The sequence below is a fragment of the Chelon labrosus genome (assembly GCF_963514085.1).
Source record: "Chelon labrosus genome assembly, chromosome: 6".
Lineage (NCBI taxonomy): Eukaryota > Metazoa > Chordata > Actinopteri > Mugiliformes > Mugilidae > Chelon > Chelon labrosus.
The window spans coordinates 28,675,625-28,696,755 of record NC_140342.1 but is presented as its reverse complement, the minus strand read 5'-3'; the positions used below and the strand labels follow the sequence as shown (position 1 = coordinate 28,696,755).

Genomic DNA, 21,131 nt, shown 5'->3' with positions numbered 1-21,131 from the left:
TAACTAAAAGCTAGCTCTAAAAGAGAGTTTGTTGCTTTAATGGTTGAGTTCAATTAGGCCATGTTCTAAAGAAACTACATTTAGCATTCTTATGATTACTGATGGTGAGAAATGGACTGAAACAGACTAGTGAAGTTCACCCAGAGCACTAAACAGACTACAACTGCCTTTACCAGACAGACACAGACAGTCTCATGTCTTTGACTCTTCTTTCAACTCAACACTGAGTCAAGTTCATAATAGGGGTGGGATTTTAATGCGTTAATTACGATTAAAAAAACTTTAAAAAATTATTTTTCATTTATTCGCAGTTTTTATTCCAAACAACACAGAACTTTTGTCAGTGCACAATTTCCTGGTACACCGATTACACTGATGCACACACTCAGAGCTCGATTCCTCCAAAATGGAGAGATAACTCTCTCCTCCCCCCACTGAAACTGCAACAGCACTGCGCCAATACTGTGGTTAGAGGCATCGGTGTCGAGGATGTAACATCCTGTGGTTGTCGGATAAGCCAGAACAGGAGCAGTACTTAGTTTCTCTTTGAGCTGCAGAAAGGCAGTCTGCTGGGGTTCACCCCACTGGAACTCTGCTGTCTTCTTAAGGAGATTGTTCAGGGGGCTAGCCAGCTCAGCAAATGCAGGAACAAAGCGGCGGTAGTAGTTGCAGAGCCCTAAAAAAGCTTGCAGTTGCTGAGTGTTCTTGGGAGGTTGCCACTCCTGCACGTCCTTGACGAGTGCTGGGTTGGGGCTTATCCCGTCTCCACTGACCACGTGCCCCAGGAAAAGGACCTCGTCTCTCAGCAGCTGACATTTCTTTGGTTTGAGCTTCAAGCCATAGCTATGGAGGCAGTCAAAGACGTCGGCTAAGTGCTGCAAGTTCTCTTCAACCCCTCTGCCAAGGATGATTATATCATCCAAGTAAACAAGAAGCGTCTTCCACTAAAATCCTCTGAGGACCAGTTCCATGGCTCTCTGAAACGTTCCAGGTGCATTGCAGAGGCCAAATGGCATCCTGGTGTATTCATAGAGGCCATAGCGGGTGATGAATGCTGTTTTGTCACGGTCTTTGGGATCTACAGCAATCTGCCAGTATCCACATTGGAGATCCAGAGTAGAAAAGACGGTGGCTCCCCCCAGAACATCAAGACACTCCTCTATTTTAGGCAGTGGGTATGCATCTCTCAGTGTAAGGCTGTTAAGACGCCGATAGTCGACACACCAACGGACACCACCATCCTTCTTCCTTACGAGGACTATTGGGGCTGCCCACTCAGAAGAAGATGGTACAACTACTCCTGCCTCCAGCATTTCTTTGAGGTGCTGCTCCTCTTCACCCTGGAAACCCAACGGTGTCCGGCGGACTGGTAAGCGTACTGGTCTGGCAGTCCCAGTGTCGATCTTATGGGTAACAGCAGAAAGATGGCCTAGATCTGTGTCACTGGTTGCAAAAAGACTCTCATACTTGAAGAGGAGCTCGATCAGTGCCGCCTGCTGTTCTGCACTGAGAGCCTCACTTGATGATAGGTACAAGGCTCGCAGGTGCTCCGGTAGGTCAAGTGCATTTCCTGTCACTCTTCCAACCATTGGCCTAGCGTTTTCACTGCTCTCTTCCTCCAACATGTCCTCCAGCCGGTCACATTCCGAGTTGCACATGATAAGAGGGTCATCAGGAAATGTTTCAACCAAGATGCCAACACAAACACCCCGGGGCAGAGCTGCTTTGGCATTTGAGAAATTACAGAGTCGGACAGGAACTCTGGGGTTCATGTAGATGGAAACACTTCCTGATGAGACAGTCTCAGTTACGTCGAGAGGCTCTAGAACTGCTGGGAGACCAGGTTTCGGGTTTTCAACTTTGCCCCATACCAGGCACTCACTTTCAGGTGGTAGGGTGACGTTGTCTTCCAAGAGCACACGTGCCACAGAGTAGTCCTCCCCATTTCCTTCAATGACCCAGGAAGGCACTGGCTCATTGCCAACAAACACCTTGCGACCAGCGAGGACAGTCATGTCAGCAGCTTGCATAGCATCCAGGCCCAGGAGGAAAGAGTCATGAATGCGGCTGACAAAGACTTCCCAGTTGAATTTTCGGCTGCCAATTCCCAGGGTCACCTCCACTTTACCCCTGGCAGACATTTTGCTTCCAACTCCAGCATTTCGGAGGGAGGTCTCACTGAGAGGCTTCTGTGTCTCGATTTGGAGCATGTTATACACTTCTTCAGATATCACTGTAGCTTCTGCGCCAGTATCCACAACTGCTTTAAAGGGCTGGCCATTCACTATCACTTCAATCTGCAAACTGGGGCCTCTTTTGGTTGTGCGTCCTAGTTGCGGGGGAAGAGCTTGATCCTCTGTGGTCAGAGGTCCCTTTACAGTGTCTGGCTTGCCTTTTAGGCTGAGGTCCTTAGGGCGAGTTGGACTTGGTGACCTTGAACATTCTCTCATAATGTGTCCCACTTCCCCACAGCGGAAACAAGCGATTCTGTTTGCTTGATTTGGGCTGGGTGATCGCATCCTAAAACTTTGTGAAGGCAGTGGCTGTGCTGGCCTCCTTCCACGGTCTTCGTATGTTCTATCATTATATGGTACAGAGCATTCCATGGACCCTACACCCCCGCAGACTTTAGCCACAGGCTGCAGTTGCTCCAACTTTAGATGCAGCTGGTCCACCCTGTCCATCAGCATTTTGAATTGTTCCTCTGTGACGTACTTTGGGCTCTGCAGGCGTCGGGAAACAGGGAAGAGCTCCTCAGAGCCAGCATCTTCTCCATCTGCCCAGGAGATACGTCTGGCCCTCCCCGTCCTCATCTCCGTTTCACGGCCCAAGGTTGCTCTAAAATTATGTTCGTGGGCCTCAGCTTGCTTCTGTGCCTCAGCCAGTGAGTGTGGGTCGCAGTTCATTACTTCATAAGCTACTTTTTGGTTCCTCAATCCTTTTAAAAAGGCATCAGTAGCAAGTTGATCCTGCAGTAGTAGGTCTGTTCCAGGATAAGCCAGACTCACCAGACGTCGCACCTCCTCAGCGAACTCTGCTGGAGATTCTTTTCCTTGACGCAGCTCTCCCAGCTTCCTGCGAACAGTTGTAGGGGGATCTTTTACTCCAAACCATTGTGTGAGCTGCTCCTTGAGGAGTGTGTAGTCTTCGCGGATATGTTCTGGCAGGGAGCAGACATAGCGGATAGCAACTCCACGGAGGCACTCATGAAGTCTATCAACTCGCTCTGCACCAGTCCATCCATACTTGCGTGCTTGGCGCTCAAAAGGCAACAGAAACGAGTCCCAGTCCTCTTTGCCATCATATGTTGCTAGTTTGACCTTGCAAGCTTCATTGGGCAGTTGTCGCATCATGTCCTGCCTATTTTCACTGTTGCCAGTGGCACCATCTGTGTCATGTGAAGTCATGTGTGCTGGGGCAGGACGTTGAGGCAATCGCTCCTCTCTGCGTCTCGTTGCTGGGTCGTGCAGGCTGGGGATGTTAAAGGGGCCTGAATTGCGTGACCTCTGCCGAATTACCTCCAACTCTGATGCAAAAGGTGTGTCTGCTCGAGTGCTGGGGTGGTCTTGGGTCACTTGAGATGACGACTGCGGGGGGACTGCATCAGTATGCTGGGCCAAGTTGCTTGGTATAGCTCTCGTTGATTTTTTCTCTGCCGTCACATGCTGTAGGATTGGTGTCACAAGCTGTTGAAGTTGCTGAGTCTGGTGGTCCAATAGCGTTTTCAGCCAGGGTGGTGGCCCTGAATCTGGGGGCGCTGCTGTAGCTCCAAGCGATTCCTCACCTCCATCCATTATTTTCTCTCTGTGAGTTTCTCTATTCTTCTTTTTGATTTATAATTTTCTTCAGTGTAATGTTTTTAGACTGTTCAGTTTTCTTTTAAAAGTTTTTCACTCTTTAGTTTACTGTACGCTAATCGCCTCACTCTTTGCAGTGTGAAAATCTTTACTCGATTTAAGTCTTTAATAACGTCTTCACTTAATTTCCACTTTTTACAGTGTAGACTTCTTGGCCACTTGCCAGCTTCTGGACGCACCGTAATGTACTTCCGCAGATCCCGGTTCGTACAGTACTTGTTAGCCGCACTGTACAGTGGATTTATTTATTTTATTTTTTGTATATATATTTTTGTTATTTATTTATTTTTTAATTTCCCTTTTTGCCTCTTGTCTTTGATAATTCTACCTTGTCGCGCTTGAGCGATTCATCCGACGTGAAGGTCCGCTTCTCCCGGTCATTAGCTCCCGTCCGGCCGGCTCAAGATCCCACTTCTGACACCAGTTGTTAGCTCCGGCTAACAGAAGATGCGTGTGCCTACGTGCGGGAGGAAGGACCACTCTTGGGACGAATATCACGATTTACTCGCTTTACTTGAAGTTGGCAGCAAACACAGGTGAGTAACATTAACAGCCGAACGCTCTAGCTCCAGCGCAGACAGACGTAAGTCCACACCAAAGCGGCGAGCGATCATGCACAGGCTGTAAACATCGGAACTCTACCAAAAGCGGAACTGGAACTACATATCCGTTACGTAGTTCCGGGAGGGATTAATAGCTACAAGATTCCATTATAAAACATAAAAATACCCTAATTTAATAATTCAAGGTGAAAGCCACAATATTAACATCACTACAATATGATGGCAAATGGAAGACGGTAGAGCTCACCCAGAGTAGATGCCTACCTCAGGCCAGGCTGTAGACAAACACCACAGACTCCAGGAAGAGCATAATATTATTGTAAATGAATATTATGTCGTCAATACCACCCTGAGACCTGACATTGTCCTGGTATCTGAGGCAACGAAGAACCTGGTCATGTTGGAGCTCACTGTGCCATGGGAAGACCGAATGGAGGAAGCGTTTGAGCGGAAGAGGGAGAAATATGAATGCCTCGTCAGCAACTGCCACAACCGAGGCAGGAAAGCTAGGTGCTTACCTGTGGAGGTGGGGTGCAGAGGCTTTGCAGGGCAGTCCCTCTACAGGGCCTACACGGGAGAGAAAAGAAGAAGGGCTATTGGCAACAGCACAGAGGCTGCAGAGAAGGCTTCGAGGTGGCTCTGGATTAAAAGAGCGGATCCGTGGACAAATGCTGCTAGGGCACAAGCTGAGGCTTGATCAACCTCAGCTGGGTCACCTGAAGGAGGGTGTCTGATGTTTCGAAAGACCCGAAACACCCAATGAGATCAGGAACATCACTGATGATGTGCCCTAGCTTAGCATCAGAAGATGTATCATTACAACAAAATACTAAAAATATGGATGGACATAGTTAAAAAAATAGAAATTGGAGGGTGACAGTAGGCTGCTGCTGTGGCCTTCACATCTCTCTTGGACAAACTGATGATGTTTTTACAAAGAGGCTAGATAAAGATATTACAGCCATATGGACACTGGTAGAGGGGGACGTCTTTAAAACATCTGAGAAAGTTAAAAAGTGATTTAAGCTAGAAAATAAAGACTTTCCGTTATTTACAACAAAGACATTTTTAAAAGCGTGTACATCAGCAGAATGCAATATGCAGGTAAGGATGCTGTCAGAGGCATATAAACAGTTTCCTTCCAAGACTGTCTCTAAACTGTATAGATGTCTACAGAACTGCAATGGAAATACTTCATTGTATATAAATATAAATGGGAAAAAGAATTGGAAATTGAATCTTCAGTGTGTGATTGGCATTTATTGTGCTAAATACAGCACAGCTTTACAAGCTCCAGACGCTGGAAATAATTTGGCTGGAAAAATGCTTCCTAATGTTTCATTATTACACCCCAAATTAAAAGTAAACAGATTGAAATACAACAACAGAGACAGTGTGGACACATTAATGCCAACCAGAGTCATATTTTCTGGTCTTGTGCCAAATTGCAACATTTCTGGGATTGCATTATTGGACTTCTGGAGGACATTATACAGTACAAGGTTCCTAGGGACCCCTGTATTTTGTATCTGGGACTGACCCCAGAAGAGTTAATTAAGAAAGAGGACAGGTACCTCTTATCCTCTTACCTCTTATATTAATCATTGTTGCTAATAAGAAGCCCATTACCAGGAATTGGTAGAGTGATGCTCCAAAACCAGGACAATGGATGGACATGGAGGAGACGTATGCAATGGAGAAAATGACTTGGAACAAAATTAAAAGAAATGGACAACTTTCAAAGGCAAGGAGAGTGCTCACCTTACAATATGACTATATCTGCCCCAGTATAATTGTGTTAGTGGTGTTGCTGTGTTGTTTAATTTTACATGGCAATATACAAAATTAAATAAACAGTAAAAAAAATAATTAATAAAAAAAAAAAACACATAATCGATCACCTACTTTATATGTCTTCTACAGATGAACACATTAGTGTGGCAGTGAAGGGTCCAGTGTGACGTCCACTGATGTCTTCTGTGTTAACAACAAAAAGCAGGAATCATGTTGACAGACAGTAGAATTTACAGCCAGCTGAATTCATTCTCTCTAGTTTCATTCCCAGTCTGCTCTAATGTGGACTTTAGTTACTGACACTGATTTGTAGGACAGTAGAGCTGCTGATGGTCTTGAGGTGCAGATACACTGACAACATTTACAGAGTCTGTTACATATAACACACATGTAATAAACATATGAAGAGCTCAGGATGTTCAGACTCTTACCTGCTCAGTTTGACTCTGATCATGAAGGAGGAGGAAGGAGATCTGCTTCACTTTACTCTGGGTAGCATCCATTTATATAGAGCAGACACACAAACACACACACACACACACACACACACACACACACACACACACACACACACACCCTACACACACACACACACACACACACACACACACACACGCTCCTCCCTTCTTTATCTGTTGACCCTGAATGTCCCTCCAAACTCAAACAGCTGATCTACAGTTCATAGCTCTATTGATCAGTGTTGTATGATCCAGTATCCAGTTGATCAACCATCTCAGGGTCAGTAATCATTTTAGAGAATCTGTCACATCAGGCTCCACATACATGGTAATAGTTCTACTAATGAGCAATGAGGAACTATTCAGAACCTGCTCAGTGTAAATGATCTCTACTTGAGGAACAAGAACTGAAAACACAGAAACCTGCAGTTTACTGACTTTTAGAGTTTAATATTGGTCAGTCAGATTTAATGGCTGTAGAATAACTGAGAACATTTCCCCGAAACCCCTGACCTGTAAACCAGTAAGTGAAAGTCCAGTGATTTCTGAGAAATGAGGCTGACTCTCGTCTCTGCTTCCTCCTGATAACGAACAAGGATGTGGAGGAGATATCATCTGAAACAACAACACTCACCCAGAGGATCAAACATGTTTTTGTATCTTTGTTGAATAAAAAATGTTAACGTGCATGAATATTAAATTACATAATTTATAAATAGAGTTTAAATAAGGTATAAATATTTAGGAAAAGATTAAAAAATCACACAGTCCTATTAATGAGCAATGAGGAACTATTCAGAACCTGCTCAGTGTAAATGATCTCTACTTGAGAAACAAGAACTGAAGACACAAAAACATGCAGTTTACTGACTTTTAGATTTTTAATCTTGGCCGATTTAATGGTTTTATAATAATTGAGACCATTTCCCCGAAATCCCCCACCCAAAAACCTGAAAGTGAATGTCAAGGGTCATATCTGAGAAATAAAGTCGTCTCTGCTTCCTCCTGATAGACAACACACATATTGCGGTGTGTCTTTCTCACAGAGGATAGAACATCTGATAATATATGGAGTTTATATAAGGTATAAATATTTAGTAAAAGATTCAATGTTTAAAGAGCATTTGACTGGACTGACTGGAGTTATCACGTAGGAATAAAACAAGGCTGCACTTATCAACGTACATGTTAATAATGTTATGAGGAAGAGTTCTCTGACCTGATAAAGACTGAAATATTTATTTGAGTTGGTCTGTGTCGATGCTGATTTACAAGATCCTTCACCTCCTATTGGATAATTACTGCATGGGTGATTAAGTTATTTAACCCCAACTGATGCAATGAGCAGCTCCTCATTTCTTCAACAACCATGTCTAAAGACACATCCTGTGGTCGTCTGTTTGAGAAGGGTCAAATCATTGGCATGCATCAAGCAGAGAAAACATCTAAGGAGATTGTAGAAACTACTAAAACTGGGTTAAGAACTGTCCAAGGCATTATTAAAAACTGGAAGGATAGTGGAGAAGCATCAGGGTAAGAAGAGAGGCAGATGAAGTGATGCACCCATCATGCCTAGTGTCTACTGTACAAGCCTGTGGGGGCAGTGCTATGATCTGGGGTTGCTGCAGTTGCTCAGGTCTAGGTTCAGCAACATTATGAGGTCAGCTGACTACCTGAATATACTGAATGACCAGGTTATTCCATCAATGGATCATATTCCAAGATGACAATGTCAGGATTCATGGGGCTCAGATTGTGAAAGAGTGGTTCAGGGAGCATGAGACATCATGTTCACACATGGATTGGCCACCACAGAGTCCAGACCTGAACCCCATTGAGAATCTTTGGGATGTGCTGGAGAAGGCTTTGTGCAGTGGTCAGACTCTCCCATCATCAATACAAGATCTTGGTGAGAAATGAATGAAACACTGGATGGAAATAAATCTGGTGACACTGGAGAAGATTATAGAAACAATGATACAGAGAATGAGCTGGAATCAAAGATATAAATTAATAATCTTATCCTGTACGATTTTGTCTGGTCTTGGGCCTGTATGAGAAACAAGAACTGAAGACACAGAAACCTGCAGTTTACTGACTTTTAGATTTTTAATCTTGGTAAATCAGATTTAAGGGCTTTACAGTAATTGAGACCATTTCCCCGAAACCCCCCACCCAAAGGAATGAGGTTGTCTCTGCTTCCTGAAAAAGACACACCTCCTGTGTCAGGAGGTGTGTCTTTCTCACAGAGGATATAACATCTGAAACAACAGCTATTAAAGGAGCTTAGTCTATTACTGAAGCTACTGAGATATTTGACCCGGGAATAACCTGGTTGACGCGCCGTTCGCTCTCGTTCACGTTTGCCTTACGGTTCGTTGTGTTGAAATTAAAAAGGGGTCCACACGATGTACTTTGCATGCACAGTAGTTTTATTTCGGACTCCAGCATTCGTGTTAGCGCCACAGCGGTCAAAAACCTTTTGCCCTTCCGGGTCAAAACACCTGTCAACAACAGTGACACTGCTTCCTATATACACCTGAGCCCCTAGGTGACAGCACAGCGACACCCAACATACACAGAGTGAACTACACTTTGAACCCATAACCATAATAACATTTGGCTCCTATACACCGGCCCCTAATTGTTAATGGCAGACCGACATAACAATTCAAAATACAACAACAAAGGAGCAAAAATGTTACGATAAACAAAGTTACAGTACAGTATAGACAAATCTATATTCCATGTACCAGACAGAGTTTTGTCACTGGCCTTTCAATAATGTTGGCCTTTGTCTGCAACCTCACAGAACGCACAAGCCCATGTTTGTCTGGAAAAACCTCCAGAATCTTGCCGAGTGGCCAGGAACCACGTGGAGCTGAAGAATCCATTATCACCACAACATCTCCAGTTGTCAAACTCCTTTTCTTCTCATTCCACTTTTGCCTCTCTTGGAGCAAGGGCAAGTACTCCCGCATCCATCTCTTCCAGAAAAGATCTGACAGATGCTGTACTTGTCTCCAGCGCCTTTTCACGTACAGGTCATGCGGTTCAAACACTCCAGGTGGCAAAGCTGGTTTACCCTTCAAGAGAAGAAGATGGTTCGGAGTGAGAGGTTCCAGGTCATTGGCATCATCTGAAAGCTTTGTGATTGGACGATCATTCAAAATGGCCTCCACTTCACAGAACACTGTATGAAGTCCATCATCATCCAGCTTCTGTTTATGTAGAACAGAACTGAGAACTCTTCTCACCAGGCGGATCATCCTTTTCCACACACCACCATGGTGTGAGCCTGCTGGTGGATTAAAGCTCCAATGAATTCCAACCTGTGAGCGAACTCCTTGAATCTTGTCCTGATTCAAGGAGCATGAGACATCATTGTCACACATGGATTGGCCACCACAGAGTCCAGACCTGAACCCCATCGAGAATCTTTGGGATGTGCTGGAGAAGGCTTTGTGCAGTGGTCAGACTCTCCCATCATCAATACAAGAAGATGATGGTGAAAAATGAATGCAACACTGGATGGAAATAAATCTGGTGACATTGGAGAAGATTATAGAAACAATGATACAGAGAATGTGCTGTAATCAAAGATATAAATTAATAATCTTATCCTGTATGATTTTGTCTGGTCTTGGGCCTGTATGAGAAACAAGAACTGAAGACACAGAAACCTGCAGTTTACTGACTTTTAGATTTTTAATCTTGGTAAATCAGATTTAAGGGCTTTACAGTAATTGAGACCATATCCCCGAAACCCCCCACCCAAAGGAATGAGGTTGATTGTCTCTGCTTCCTGAGAAACTTGAGGCCAGAAGAGATACAATGATTAAAGCTTGAGGCTGTTTGACCAGAAACAAGGTAATGATGAAAGCTTAAGTCAGTCTGAGGTCAGAAGAGACATAAACTGTGAAAGCTTGAGGCCGTCAGAGGCTACAGGAGCGATAGCAATGAAGGTTTGAGGAAAGTTTGAGGCCAGAGGAGAGACAATGATGAAAGCTTCGGGCTCTGAAGAAATAAAAACAATAATGAAGAAAGCTTGAGGCTCTCGGAGGCCAGAGGAGAGATAACGATGGAAGAAGTAAAGCCAATGAGAACTCAGTGCTGTAATAATCAAACAAGCTGAAATGAGCTGGCTCAATGAAATGGATGAGGCAGTGAGCTTACCACACCTTCAAAGCTACAGAGGAACAGTAACAGTGGGCTACACATTCAAGTAAAGCATCTATAGAATCTATATGAAGAGAGATTTGAAGTATCACTGTAGTACCACTCGTGTTTATTTGAAGGCAGCATTTTATTGCTGCAGTGACTGAGATGTGATAATAAATGATTCTGTATGTGATACTGTCTTTCTGCCTCCAGCTCTTTTCTCATGTCAGTGTCTTCTTCTAACAATAATAGGTTTGGCTCATTCATTCATGTATTCCACATGATTCATACTCTAAGGTGTAGATTTATCTTTTCAATCATTGAATGAGTAGGTGTGTCCAAACATCTCTGTATGTTACACTATAATGTTTTAACAAAGTTAAAGATTTTTCCTGCATCAAAAATGCAGAATCACATAAAACTGTCCTACATTTTTTAAATTAATCATTTTATTCACTAAAATTAATACGTATTCATCAAACAGAAAAATAAAACTGACATATTTTTAAAGTCTCTTACCAATAATATAGAACATACTGTCTGACTCAAGGAATAATATTCATTTTTAAATGTTATACATGTTTATTAATCGACTAATTTACATCAGTTCCATATTTATAATGAATTTATATTGATATTTAATTGGTCTGAAGGTCTAAGATAATAATGTTTTAATTGTTCATTCAGTAATTGTGACTAGCTAGCATGCTGGCACCAAGGGGACGGCCATGGTTTAACTTTGATTTCTCTGTTTGTTCATGTTTGTCATTAGTTTGTTAGACATTCTTGTGTGTCTATAACAACCTCTCCAACTCTGAACCTCCATCCACAATTGTTCTCAGCTCCAACATATGAATGATATGGTTAAAGCCAATGCTGTGCTGCCACCCTGTGGACGGGACGACCACATGCATCCAAGTGAGGAACACTGAGCAGAAAGAGAGGTTTCCCACCAAAGTCCAAAACATTCATGAGCTCCAGGAATAGAAAGACCACATCATTCATACTTAGTCAAAACAAAATAAATAAAAGAATAAATCAAGCTGAGGGAGTGTAAAGACTCCTACAGAGGAAGCTGGAGGCCAAACGCCAGCAGAAGAACATGAGGGAGGTGTGGTCAGGAATGAAGGATATAACGGGCTGTGGGGGGAGAGGCGGGTTGTCTGAAGACAAATTTGGATTGTGTGAACGAGCTTAACACCTTCTTCAACCGGTTTAGCCCTCGGACTCCTGTCTCCTCCCCCCCAGATGACATCATCCAGGTCAGAGGTTAGTAGGTCAATCTACAGACCCTGGATGATGATAACAGGTAACTCCAGACTCAACGGGGAATAGCACTAGCGTACGATAACAAAATATTGGTGAACTGAAGGAGTTTCATGGCAGATAATGTGTTATTTAGAGGCTGTGTTTGGGTGCCCCAGTCACTCCCACTATATGGATATAGACGGCGCTCCACTGGATCTAAATATCTTCTAAAGGACTCCAGATGACACCAAAGTTATATGGGTGAATAAACGATCGTATTTTATGCCAGAAATAAGGTCCAGGTTGTAAAATACGGTAGTTCCCCTTTAAGGAACATGTCAACTGGTCACTGATCATGTGACAATAACAACATGGACGCCTCCTAGAAGACAGGTGAGGAGCTCAGTGGGTCGTTGCAGCAAACTAGCAGCGGTTCATCAAGTGTGTGGAAATACTTCACTAAAGAAACATAAATGTGGAAACTAAAATGAGTGATGGCCTTTTAGTGCCACGGTCATGTATAGACAGACCTGTTATCTGGCATTTCTTGTGCTTGTGGAGTTGTTTTGGTCGAGTTACTGAGCTATCCATTTTAGCTCCTAACAATGTTCATACACTTGATATAATAATATACTGCACTCTATACAACCCCAGTAGCTGGCTGTTGAACCAGGAATGTGTCTTTTATTTCTCTTCTTTTTTTAAATATTGCAGCGTGCAGCCTTCTGTCTTGAATCTTAGGGCCTGTCCAGACCTTGGCTTAAGATCTGATCTGGACAATCTGATCAGAAGTATTTAAGAGATCTGATCTCTGACCACATTTGGAGGGTCTGGGTCACATGTGTTGGGATGTGTCTGCATTTCTTTAGAAGTGTGACTACTAAAGACCTCCTATATGCTACATGTGTGCTCCTGAGTTTAGCCTCATTCATCCAGAGAAAAAACACACGAGTATATCTAAGCACTTCCCTCCTGATGTCAGTCATGTCTTTCTGCAGCCTTGATGGACAGTTTACTTGTGTCATTTTAAGTCACTTAGTTTCCATGTCTATCATCTGGTACGCTACAAGGCTGCTGACAAGTGACCTGACATTGTTGACAGTTGGTGGTGTAGCTGTCTCTACCAGAAATATCCACTTTGAAAGGATTGTTGTCAGCTGATCTCAAACTCTGTCAATTTCTCTCTGTTACTAAAATAAACCAACTCTGACCTGCTCCTGTATTTCAGACCATTCTCTAGAAACTGAGGAGACAAGCTGGACAATAATTATTGAAGTCATTGTTTCTTTCCATGACTGCAGTGTGCAGACAGTCTTAACTGGAGGATTTCCAAAGAAGCTTCACAGTTTTACACAACAAGACAAGAGACACAATGAAAGGAAGAAATACAACTTTTATTCATTTGATTCATTTCTCAAAGTTCAGTTGAAGCTGCTACATTAAACCACAGGTCAATCACATTTGATTCAGATCACACCAGTAGAATTTCTGTCAACAGTCATGATTCAAATAGAAATAATTTTAGACAATCACAGAAGGAAGTTTCATATAGAAGACAGTTGATACTAAAAAGTAGAAACTTGTAATTACACAAAGTATTCAACCCTCTGTTTTATAAGAACACACTTTGTTGTAAATCAGAAAAAAACATACAAACAAAAAAACAGAGACAAAGCAAAACTCATAGAAAGTACATTTAAAATTGATTTAATCTCCAAAACACAGTCATGATTAAACTTATACTACAAACTAAAAACTATAGTAGTGGAGCATCATCATCATCATCATCATCATCAGTTTAAAGAAGCTGAAAAAACCCTCAGAAACACGTATATCATATTCTCTTTACGACGTCTTTATGAATTAAAGGTGGTTTGTAAAAGACGCTGGTCATAATCTATTGGACTATTTGACCACATCCTCAGTCTCACCTTGAACTAAATCTGGACTGGGCTCAGTCTTTGGAATCAGTCTCTGAATGGTCTTGGTCTGTGTTACTGTTGATCTAGTTTTAGTCCTGGTTGGTATCAGTCTCTTCATTGACCAGGTTTCTGATTTCTCAGTAGAGATCATTCTGGTCCTGGTCTCAGTCTTTGTCTTGGTTGACCTACTTCTTTATCTGGCCTTGATTCCAATGCTGGGGTCAGTGTGTGGACTCTATAGAAGTTTCTCTCCTTGCTCTACTTTAGCCATGAACTCTGCTTGTTCTTTCATCCTCATCAGAGACTGAACTCGTTTCTTCCAGCCTGGTTTGGCCTCAGCTTTCTCTCCTTCAATCAGCATGTCAATGTACTCTGGAGTGGAGAGAGGATTTGGCTTCAGAGCTATCTCTTTCAGTCTGTTCAGACACCTAGTAGATGTCTTTATCAGAATCACCACCTCAGCCTGGACATGATCATATTCAGCCTTCAGTTTATCAATCAATGTCTGAACAGGTTTCTTCATATTTCTGTTGATCTCTGCCTCAAACTCTTTAAGTTTTTCATTTGTCCCTTTTATTTCCTCAAGCTTGGCTAAACCAACTTTAACCTTCACCTGCAAATTTTCAACTGTAATCTCGAGCTTCTTTCTTTCTCTGAGGACGTCCTTTGTCAGTGTCAAACTTTTAGTTTCTACTTTATTCAAAGCAGCAAAAAACTTCTTCATGCTTTTTATCCCCATGTCCCAAAACATCTGATCAAATCCTCCATCTTCATCATCTTCATCATCTCCACTCTCTCTGTCAGTTGCAGATCTGTTATCTGCAAACAACGCTGAATTATTGAATTTGAAGTGAAGTGGCAGTCCCTTTTTTGTTCTAGGACATGGGACACCTGCAGCATTGATTGCCTCTAGAACTGGAGGCTGTTGACCGTCTGCAAATGTCACCAGAACTCTGATGTTTTCTGCCACATCTTTGCCAAAGATTGAGAGCACTGAGTCAAAGACATATTTCTGTATTGGTGTGAGTCGTGCTAAAGAAGCCTGAGCTACAACACACACTGCATCAATTTCACTGACACCATGTTTAGAAGAGAATAGATTACTTAGCTGCTCTGTGATCTCTCTGTCTCTTTCTATTCCTCTGGTATCTCCAAAGCCTGGAGTGTCCACAATGGTCAGAGAGTAGGGGATGTTAAACCCCTCCTGGTGGTTGATGTTGTACACAGTGACGTTAGAGGTCTGGCTGTGAGCCTGTGATCTTGACTGATCCTCAACAACTAACTTAAACCGAAATGAGTCCTCCCATTTAACATCTAGAATGTAATTGATCATCCCATTGATGAGAGTTGACATCCCAGCACCAGTTGCTCCAAGAACCATTATGGTACGGCTTTGTTTTGTTATGTCTTCCCCAAAACTGAAGCGTCTGCAACCATATATATTGGTTCGTTGTTCTTTCAGGGGAATCTTATAAACAGAGAGAGACCCTTTCTCAGATTTCATCAGGATGCTTTTTTCTTTAACAGCATCAGCAAGTGTTTTACTGACCTCCAGCTTCTCTGGATGATATATGATGCTTTTGTTACTTCTGCCAGCTACACCACTATCACTGATGTAAGATAACGTTTTAATGAAACCACTGACTACGCTGGCTGGCCTGGCTCCTGCTGCAACTTTACACTTTGTTGTCCAGACACTAACAGTGATGCTTTCCTTGCTCCTACCAGCTATACCACAATCACATCTGACCCTGACTGTATATTCTGTCACTGACCGAAGCCTTGAAATGATCGCCTTTTCACCTCTTGATATTGTTTGCTGCCACTGGACATCTTCCTCTTTTAAACTGTTATCTGTTTCTGCGTACTCCACAATGTAGCTCAGTATCTGGACATCCTGTCCAATCTCAGCAGGTCTCTCCCAGCTAACTGATATCTCAGAGGAGGATGGTTCAACCTGAGGTTTTCCAGGAGGGCTGCAAGGTAACGTTTTAATGAAATCACTGACTTCACTGGCTGGCCCGACTCCTGCTGAGGTCACTGCTCTACATCTGAACACATACTCTGTGTTTGGCTTCAGATCACTCACTGTGACTTCTTCAGCTCTTGATTGGCTCTTCTGTTGCCATTCATCTTCTCCACGGACACAGAACTCAACAGAGTAGGAGGTGATGTTCTCTGCTCCATATCTGGGAGGAGAAATCTTCAGGGTCACACTGTTGTGGTTGATGTCTCCTGCTGTCACAGTTTCAGGCTTTGAAGGCGGCTCAAAGTTCTCACTGACAGGAAAGCCTTCTTTATATAGGTAGATGCTTGAACCTTTCTGTCTCTCGTTGGTTAAACCCACTGTCAGGAACTTCACGTTCTTGTTCTCCTCATTGGCCTCTGCAAAATCACTGAAGAGCTTTACCTTCATCCTCATTTCATCTGCTGCTTCCTTTGAAAGGAACCATTGTTCCTTCTCTGTGTCATAAATGTGTGGTTGTTGAGACGCGTCTGGTTGGTTTGATCCCTTTAAGTAGTTTGATAAAGCTGAGAGGTACGGTTCAGGACTTCCCAGGGAGGTGAAGACAAAACACACAGCATGTTCTGAACCAAAAAGTTCCTCCTGTAGACCACTTTTAGAAGGAACCATCTTGGTGTTTTTCATCTTGTTGGTGAAAAATTTTAAGGTGCTGATTTCTGTCTCTTTACAGTCCATCCACTCATTCAGGGCTTCAGTGTTAAAAGGTGAAGCATGTTTCCTCTTCAGCACGTCTGCCAGCTCAGACTCCTCTTCTCCTCCTCCTCGGATTGATGGAAGCTTCTTTGACAAAGTTTGTTGGAATTCCAGCTGGAACTCACAGCACATTTCTTTAAAACCTTTAATCTTTTTACAGACTTGTGGGAACTGCTGTGTAGCGGTGGTACTCAGTGCATCATTGCATTTCATTTCCAGCTCGATGAAGTCCTCTAGGACTCTCTGTGATTCTTGAACTAATCTGATACTTATCTGACGGACCAGTTTTGCAGCAGAAGAATCTAAAATTGTCAGTGGCAACAGCCAGACCTTCATTGGTACGGCATTTTCTCCGTTGGCTCCCAGTAGTTTTGGCAGGCTTTGGTAGACCTCCACTGCATCCTTGAAGGACACTGGATTTTTTGGTAGAGAAAAGTCTCCAAGAAATTTGCACGAGAATTTCTCAACATTAGCTGTGTCCTTATCTTCCATCTTCAGGGAACCATCACCCTCTATAGAAATGGAGGGTATCTTGTTGATCATCACTTTCAAGTTGCCCTGAATGTCTTGATGATTTTCTTTTTCAGACACCTCACGGTCAAACACAAAGAAGGCTTGTGCCCCATAAAGAATACCTGTGACTACATGAGTTGCTAAGCCTTGTTCAAAAACGTATGGATGTTTCACATTGCCTCTTCCAAGATGATTCATTGACAGTTCCTGGAACTTTGTTGTAGTTTTGTACTTCAGTGTCACTCTGGCCTGTTTTTTAGAGGTCTTCTGATCATTCAGGTATTTGGCCGATCCTCCAACTTTTACCAAACCACTAAAGAAGCTTGCTTTCAGAGACGCATCAACATTTAGTGCTGATAACTTACCCTCAATTGACTCAGATGCAACTATCTCAAAGTCACTGTTAGGGCTGGGTCGTTCCCTTGCATCTTTCTCCAGCTCATTCTGGTCCCACAGAGTCATTCCTGCCAAATCACATGAAGGTTAAATTACCTGTTATTACCAGTAAGTCTTTGATAGTTCTCAGACACAAAATGAAAATCCTCAGACAAATGTACCTGTATCTAAATTTGTCATTCCACAGTAAATGTATTCCTCTGCTCTTATCAATGGTGCACTATTTCATTGTTTAACTGGCTAACTATTAAGATAAAGTAGGATAATCCTTTATTTATCACCAGGAAGGAAATGGATATGAGTGGAAACTAAATATTTTGGTTGTTCAAAAGAATTTTTTTCATGGTTTATATTTTCAAACAGTGAATCAGAGGTGAGATTACCAGGGATGAGTGAGTCTCTGCGGCAGTCATAAAGCATCCCGAGGCCGAATGGCCGGCCCAGTGCCGCCGCTTCTATCATTGTGTTGGCTTCAAGGTCCATCTGTTGGTCTGGTGAACACAGATGATATCAGGTCTGAGACTCAACTGATATTCAACATCTGTTAATTTGTCTGTGGAAGCAATGCAGAAGGAATAGTTAGTATAGATAGGCCCATAACAATAACAAGAGAAAAACTGGTTTTCTGGTTTTGGTTTAACCACGATTTGAAGACAACACGAAAAGTATCTGGGTCCTGTCTTAGAGCATGAGACTCTATTCATATGAGAGGATTACTGTAATTAATAAATAAATAGGAAAGACACTTGCTGCTGGGAATTCAGTTAAAGACAGAAATATCAACAATAAAGACTCAGACCTTTCTCAAATTTCTTTAACAGCAGTAGCAAAACCTTTACTGACCTCCAGCTTCTTTGACATACTGTCATGGTTTGGTTTTGGTTATGAAATTACAGTAGCCATTGTGGTACAGTTAAGACAGGTCCAGTCAGTTGGTACCAGGAGTTTTTTCTAATAAGAAGACAAACTTTTCATGGTCAGAGAAGATCTTCCATCCTCATGATTAGTCTTGATTCTTTGTGAACTTCTTCCTGGTCTTAATCTGTGTGTAGAGAAAAATCAGGAATCAAAAGATCATAACCTCAGTTCCAGACACCATGAAAGTACACAGCTCTGTGTTATTACTCAGTGTTTTGTCCTCAAATAAGAAACCAACCAAGCAGAACAATTCTTCATCATTTTCATAATATTAACAGCTGGTAGTTGACTTCTCTAATGATATATTCAAGTTCTGTTTGTGTCACAGTGAGCATTACAAGAATAAACATGTCCCTGATGTCTGTAGGTTTCCAGTCTAATGAAATGATTTGAGTGATTCAGATAAGAACATAAATTATGACAAACCTCTGCTGGTTGTTCTTTGTCGTCTGGTTTAGGATCCAAGAGATGTTGAGATTTCAGAATGCTGCTCTTGATTCAGTCACTGTCTCCAAAACTCCTAAAAACAACAAAGCACCTTTAGAAATAAACTTGACTTGCTCATCATCAGCATGACTTGGAGAATTATATTCAGTCACTGCTTCACACTGATGCTGCAGTTGTTGGTGGTTTAATCTCTAATGCACATTTGACATGAGGAGAACTCATGAGGAAGCCTCTCTGTTTAGGAAGGGGAAGATACAAAAGGTGACTACACTGGCCTATGTACAGTAGCTAACGTTGGACTAAGCTTTGCTACGTCCCAGTAAATGAATAGTGAGTCAGGAGGAATCAGTTCATACATGTTCCCTAAATGTTTGTGTAAATGCTGCAGCAGCTAAGTCACGTATGCTCTCAGCTGTTTCATTAAATGTCTCCTATTAAAGTCTCTCCTATAGTGACTGTCAGTCCAGATGTTGTCCTCATCCCTGACTGTGCAGCTGTCCCCTGAACATACTCTCATCTCAGCTGAGTGATGATCAGTGAACATTTTATCAGGATATTTACAACGTACGAAGGATTTTCTGTGTCAGAGTTTCTCCAACCTACATCCTTTCAAAGAAAATGTCATGTCAGCTGTTTTTCAGTAATATCAAGGTTAAGACAAATTATACACTGATCAGCCACAACATTATGACCACTGACGGGGAAGTGAATAACATTGACCATCTTGTGACAGTTCAGTGTTCTGCTGGGAAACTTCTGGACCTGGCATTCATTGGTGTGGATGTTACTTAGACATGTAGCACCCACCTAGACCAGACCAGGCACCCCCACCCCATAGCAATGACACTCCTTGATGGCAGCAGCCCAAAACACACACACAAAAACACTTTAGGAACAACTAAAAAAAAACATGAAGAACAGCACAAGGTGTTGACCTGGCCTCCAAATTCACTAGATCCCAAACTGATCAAGTATCTGTGGGATGATCCACAGAGGCCAGGATAATAAAACAGACACAATGTATCCTCAGAACTATTTAATGCTTTCAAGGAAAAGAAACTATTGATATCCTCCAGGAGGAACACAAGCAGGCCCGGAGTGGCTAATCGGGAGGACCGGGACAATTCCCGGTGGGCCGGTCTGACTTTCGGGCCGGTGTTCAATTATAATTTTTATTTATTTATTAATTTTGGGCCGGTGTTCAGTCATGGCACTGAGTGGGTATCACGTGTATGCTGTTATGCTGTTACATCTGATGCAAGATGCATCAGATGGATGTAGTTACAGCACGACATCCAGCCTCCATTGCATCGGGATCGGGTCCACTGTTCATCCCAGCCATACAGTCTGTGGTACCAGCCAGCCCAGATAGCCGGTAGCTAATATCATTGGGTGCTAGCCTAGCGCCCTCATTAAAATGCAGACATGACCATGATCAGGAAAAGAGAGCCCTCCAGGCAACAAGACAGAAGCTGAGTTATGAAAAGTAGTAAAACAGAATCTATCACTTACGTCTTTATGTCTTTATCCTCTACAGATGAACACATTAGTGTGGCAGTGAAGGGTCCAGTGTGACGTCCACTGATGTCTTCTGTGTTAACAACAAAAAGCAGGAATCATGTTGACAGACAGTAGAATTTACAGCCAGCTGAATTCATTCTCTCTAGTTTCATTCCCAGTCTGCTCTAATGTGGACTTTAGTTACTGACACTGATTTGTTGGACAGTAAAGCTGCTGATGGTCTTGAGGTGCAGATCCACTGACAACATTTACAGAGTCTGTTACATATAACACACATGTAATAAACATATGAACAGCTCAGGATGTTCAGACTCTTACCTGCTCAGTTTGACTCTGATCATGAAGGAGGAGGAAGGAGATCTGCTTCACTTTACTCTGGGTAGCATCTATTTATATAGAACACACACACACACACACACACACACACTTATCAACGTACATGTTAATAATGTTATGAGGAAGAGTTCTCTGACCTGATAAAGACTGAAATATTTATTTGAGTTGGTCTTTGTCGATGCTGATTTACAAGATCCTCCACCTTCATGTGATGTGCTAATAACTACAGTCTCATGTTCCCTCCATAGTCAGTTGTAATAACTGATGATTCTGCTCTT

General features: G+C 42.6%; 1 protein-coding gene across 1 annotated transcript; it reads right to left on the bottom strand.

Annotated features, from left to right (window-relative positions):
• Positions 1-14,238: 14,238 nt before the first annotated feature.
• LOC311488946 (verrucotoxin subunit beta-like) lies at positions 14,239-18,093 on the bottom strand (the record flags this gene model as incomplete). The annotated part of the gene is made up of 3 exons (XM_084545815.1): positions 14,239-14,419; positions 15,779-17,699; positions 18,015-18,093. 3 exons carry the CDS (start codon positions 18,091-18,093, stop codon positions 14,239-14,241), a joined length of 2,181 nt encoding a protein of 726 aa, XP_084401941.1.
• Positions 18,094-21,131: the final 3,038 nt, after the last annotated feature.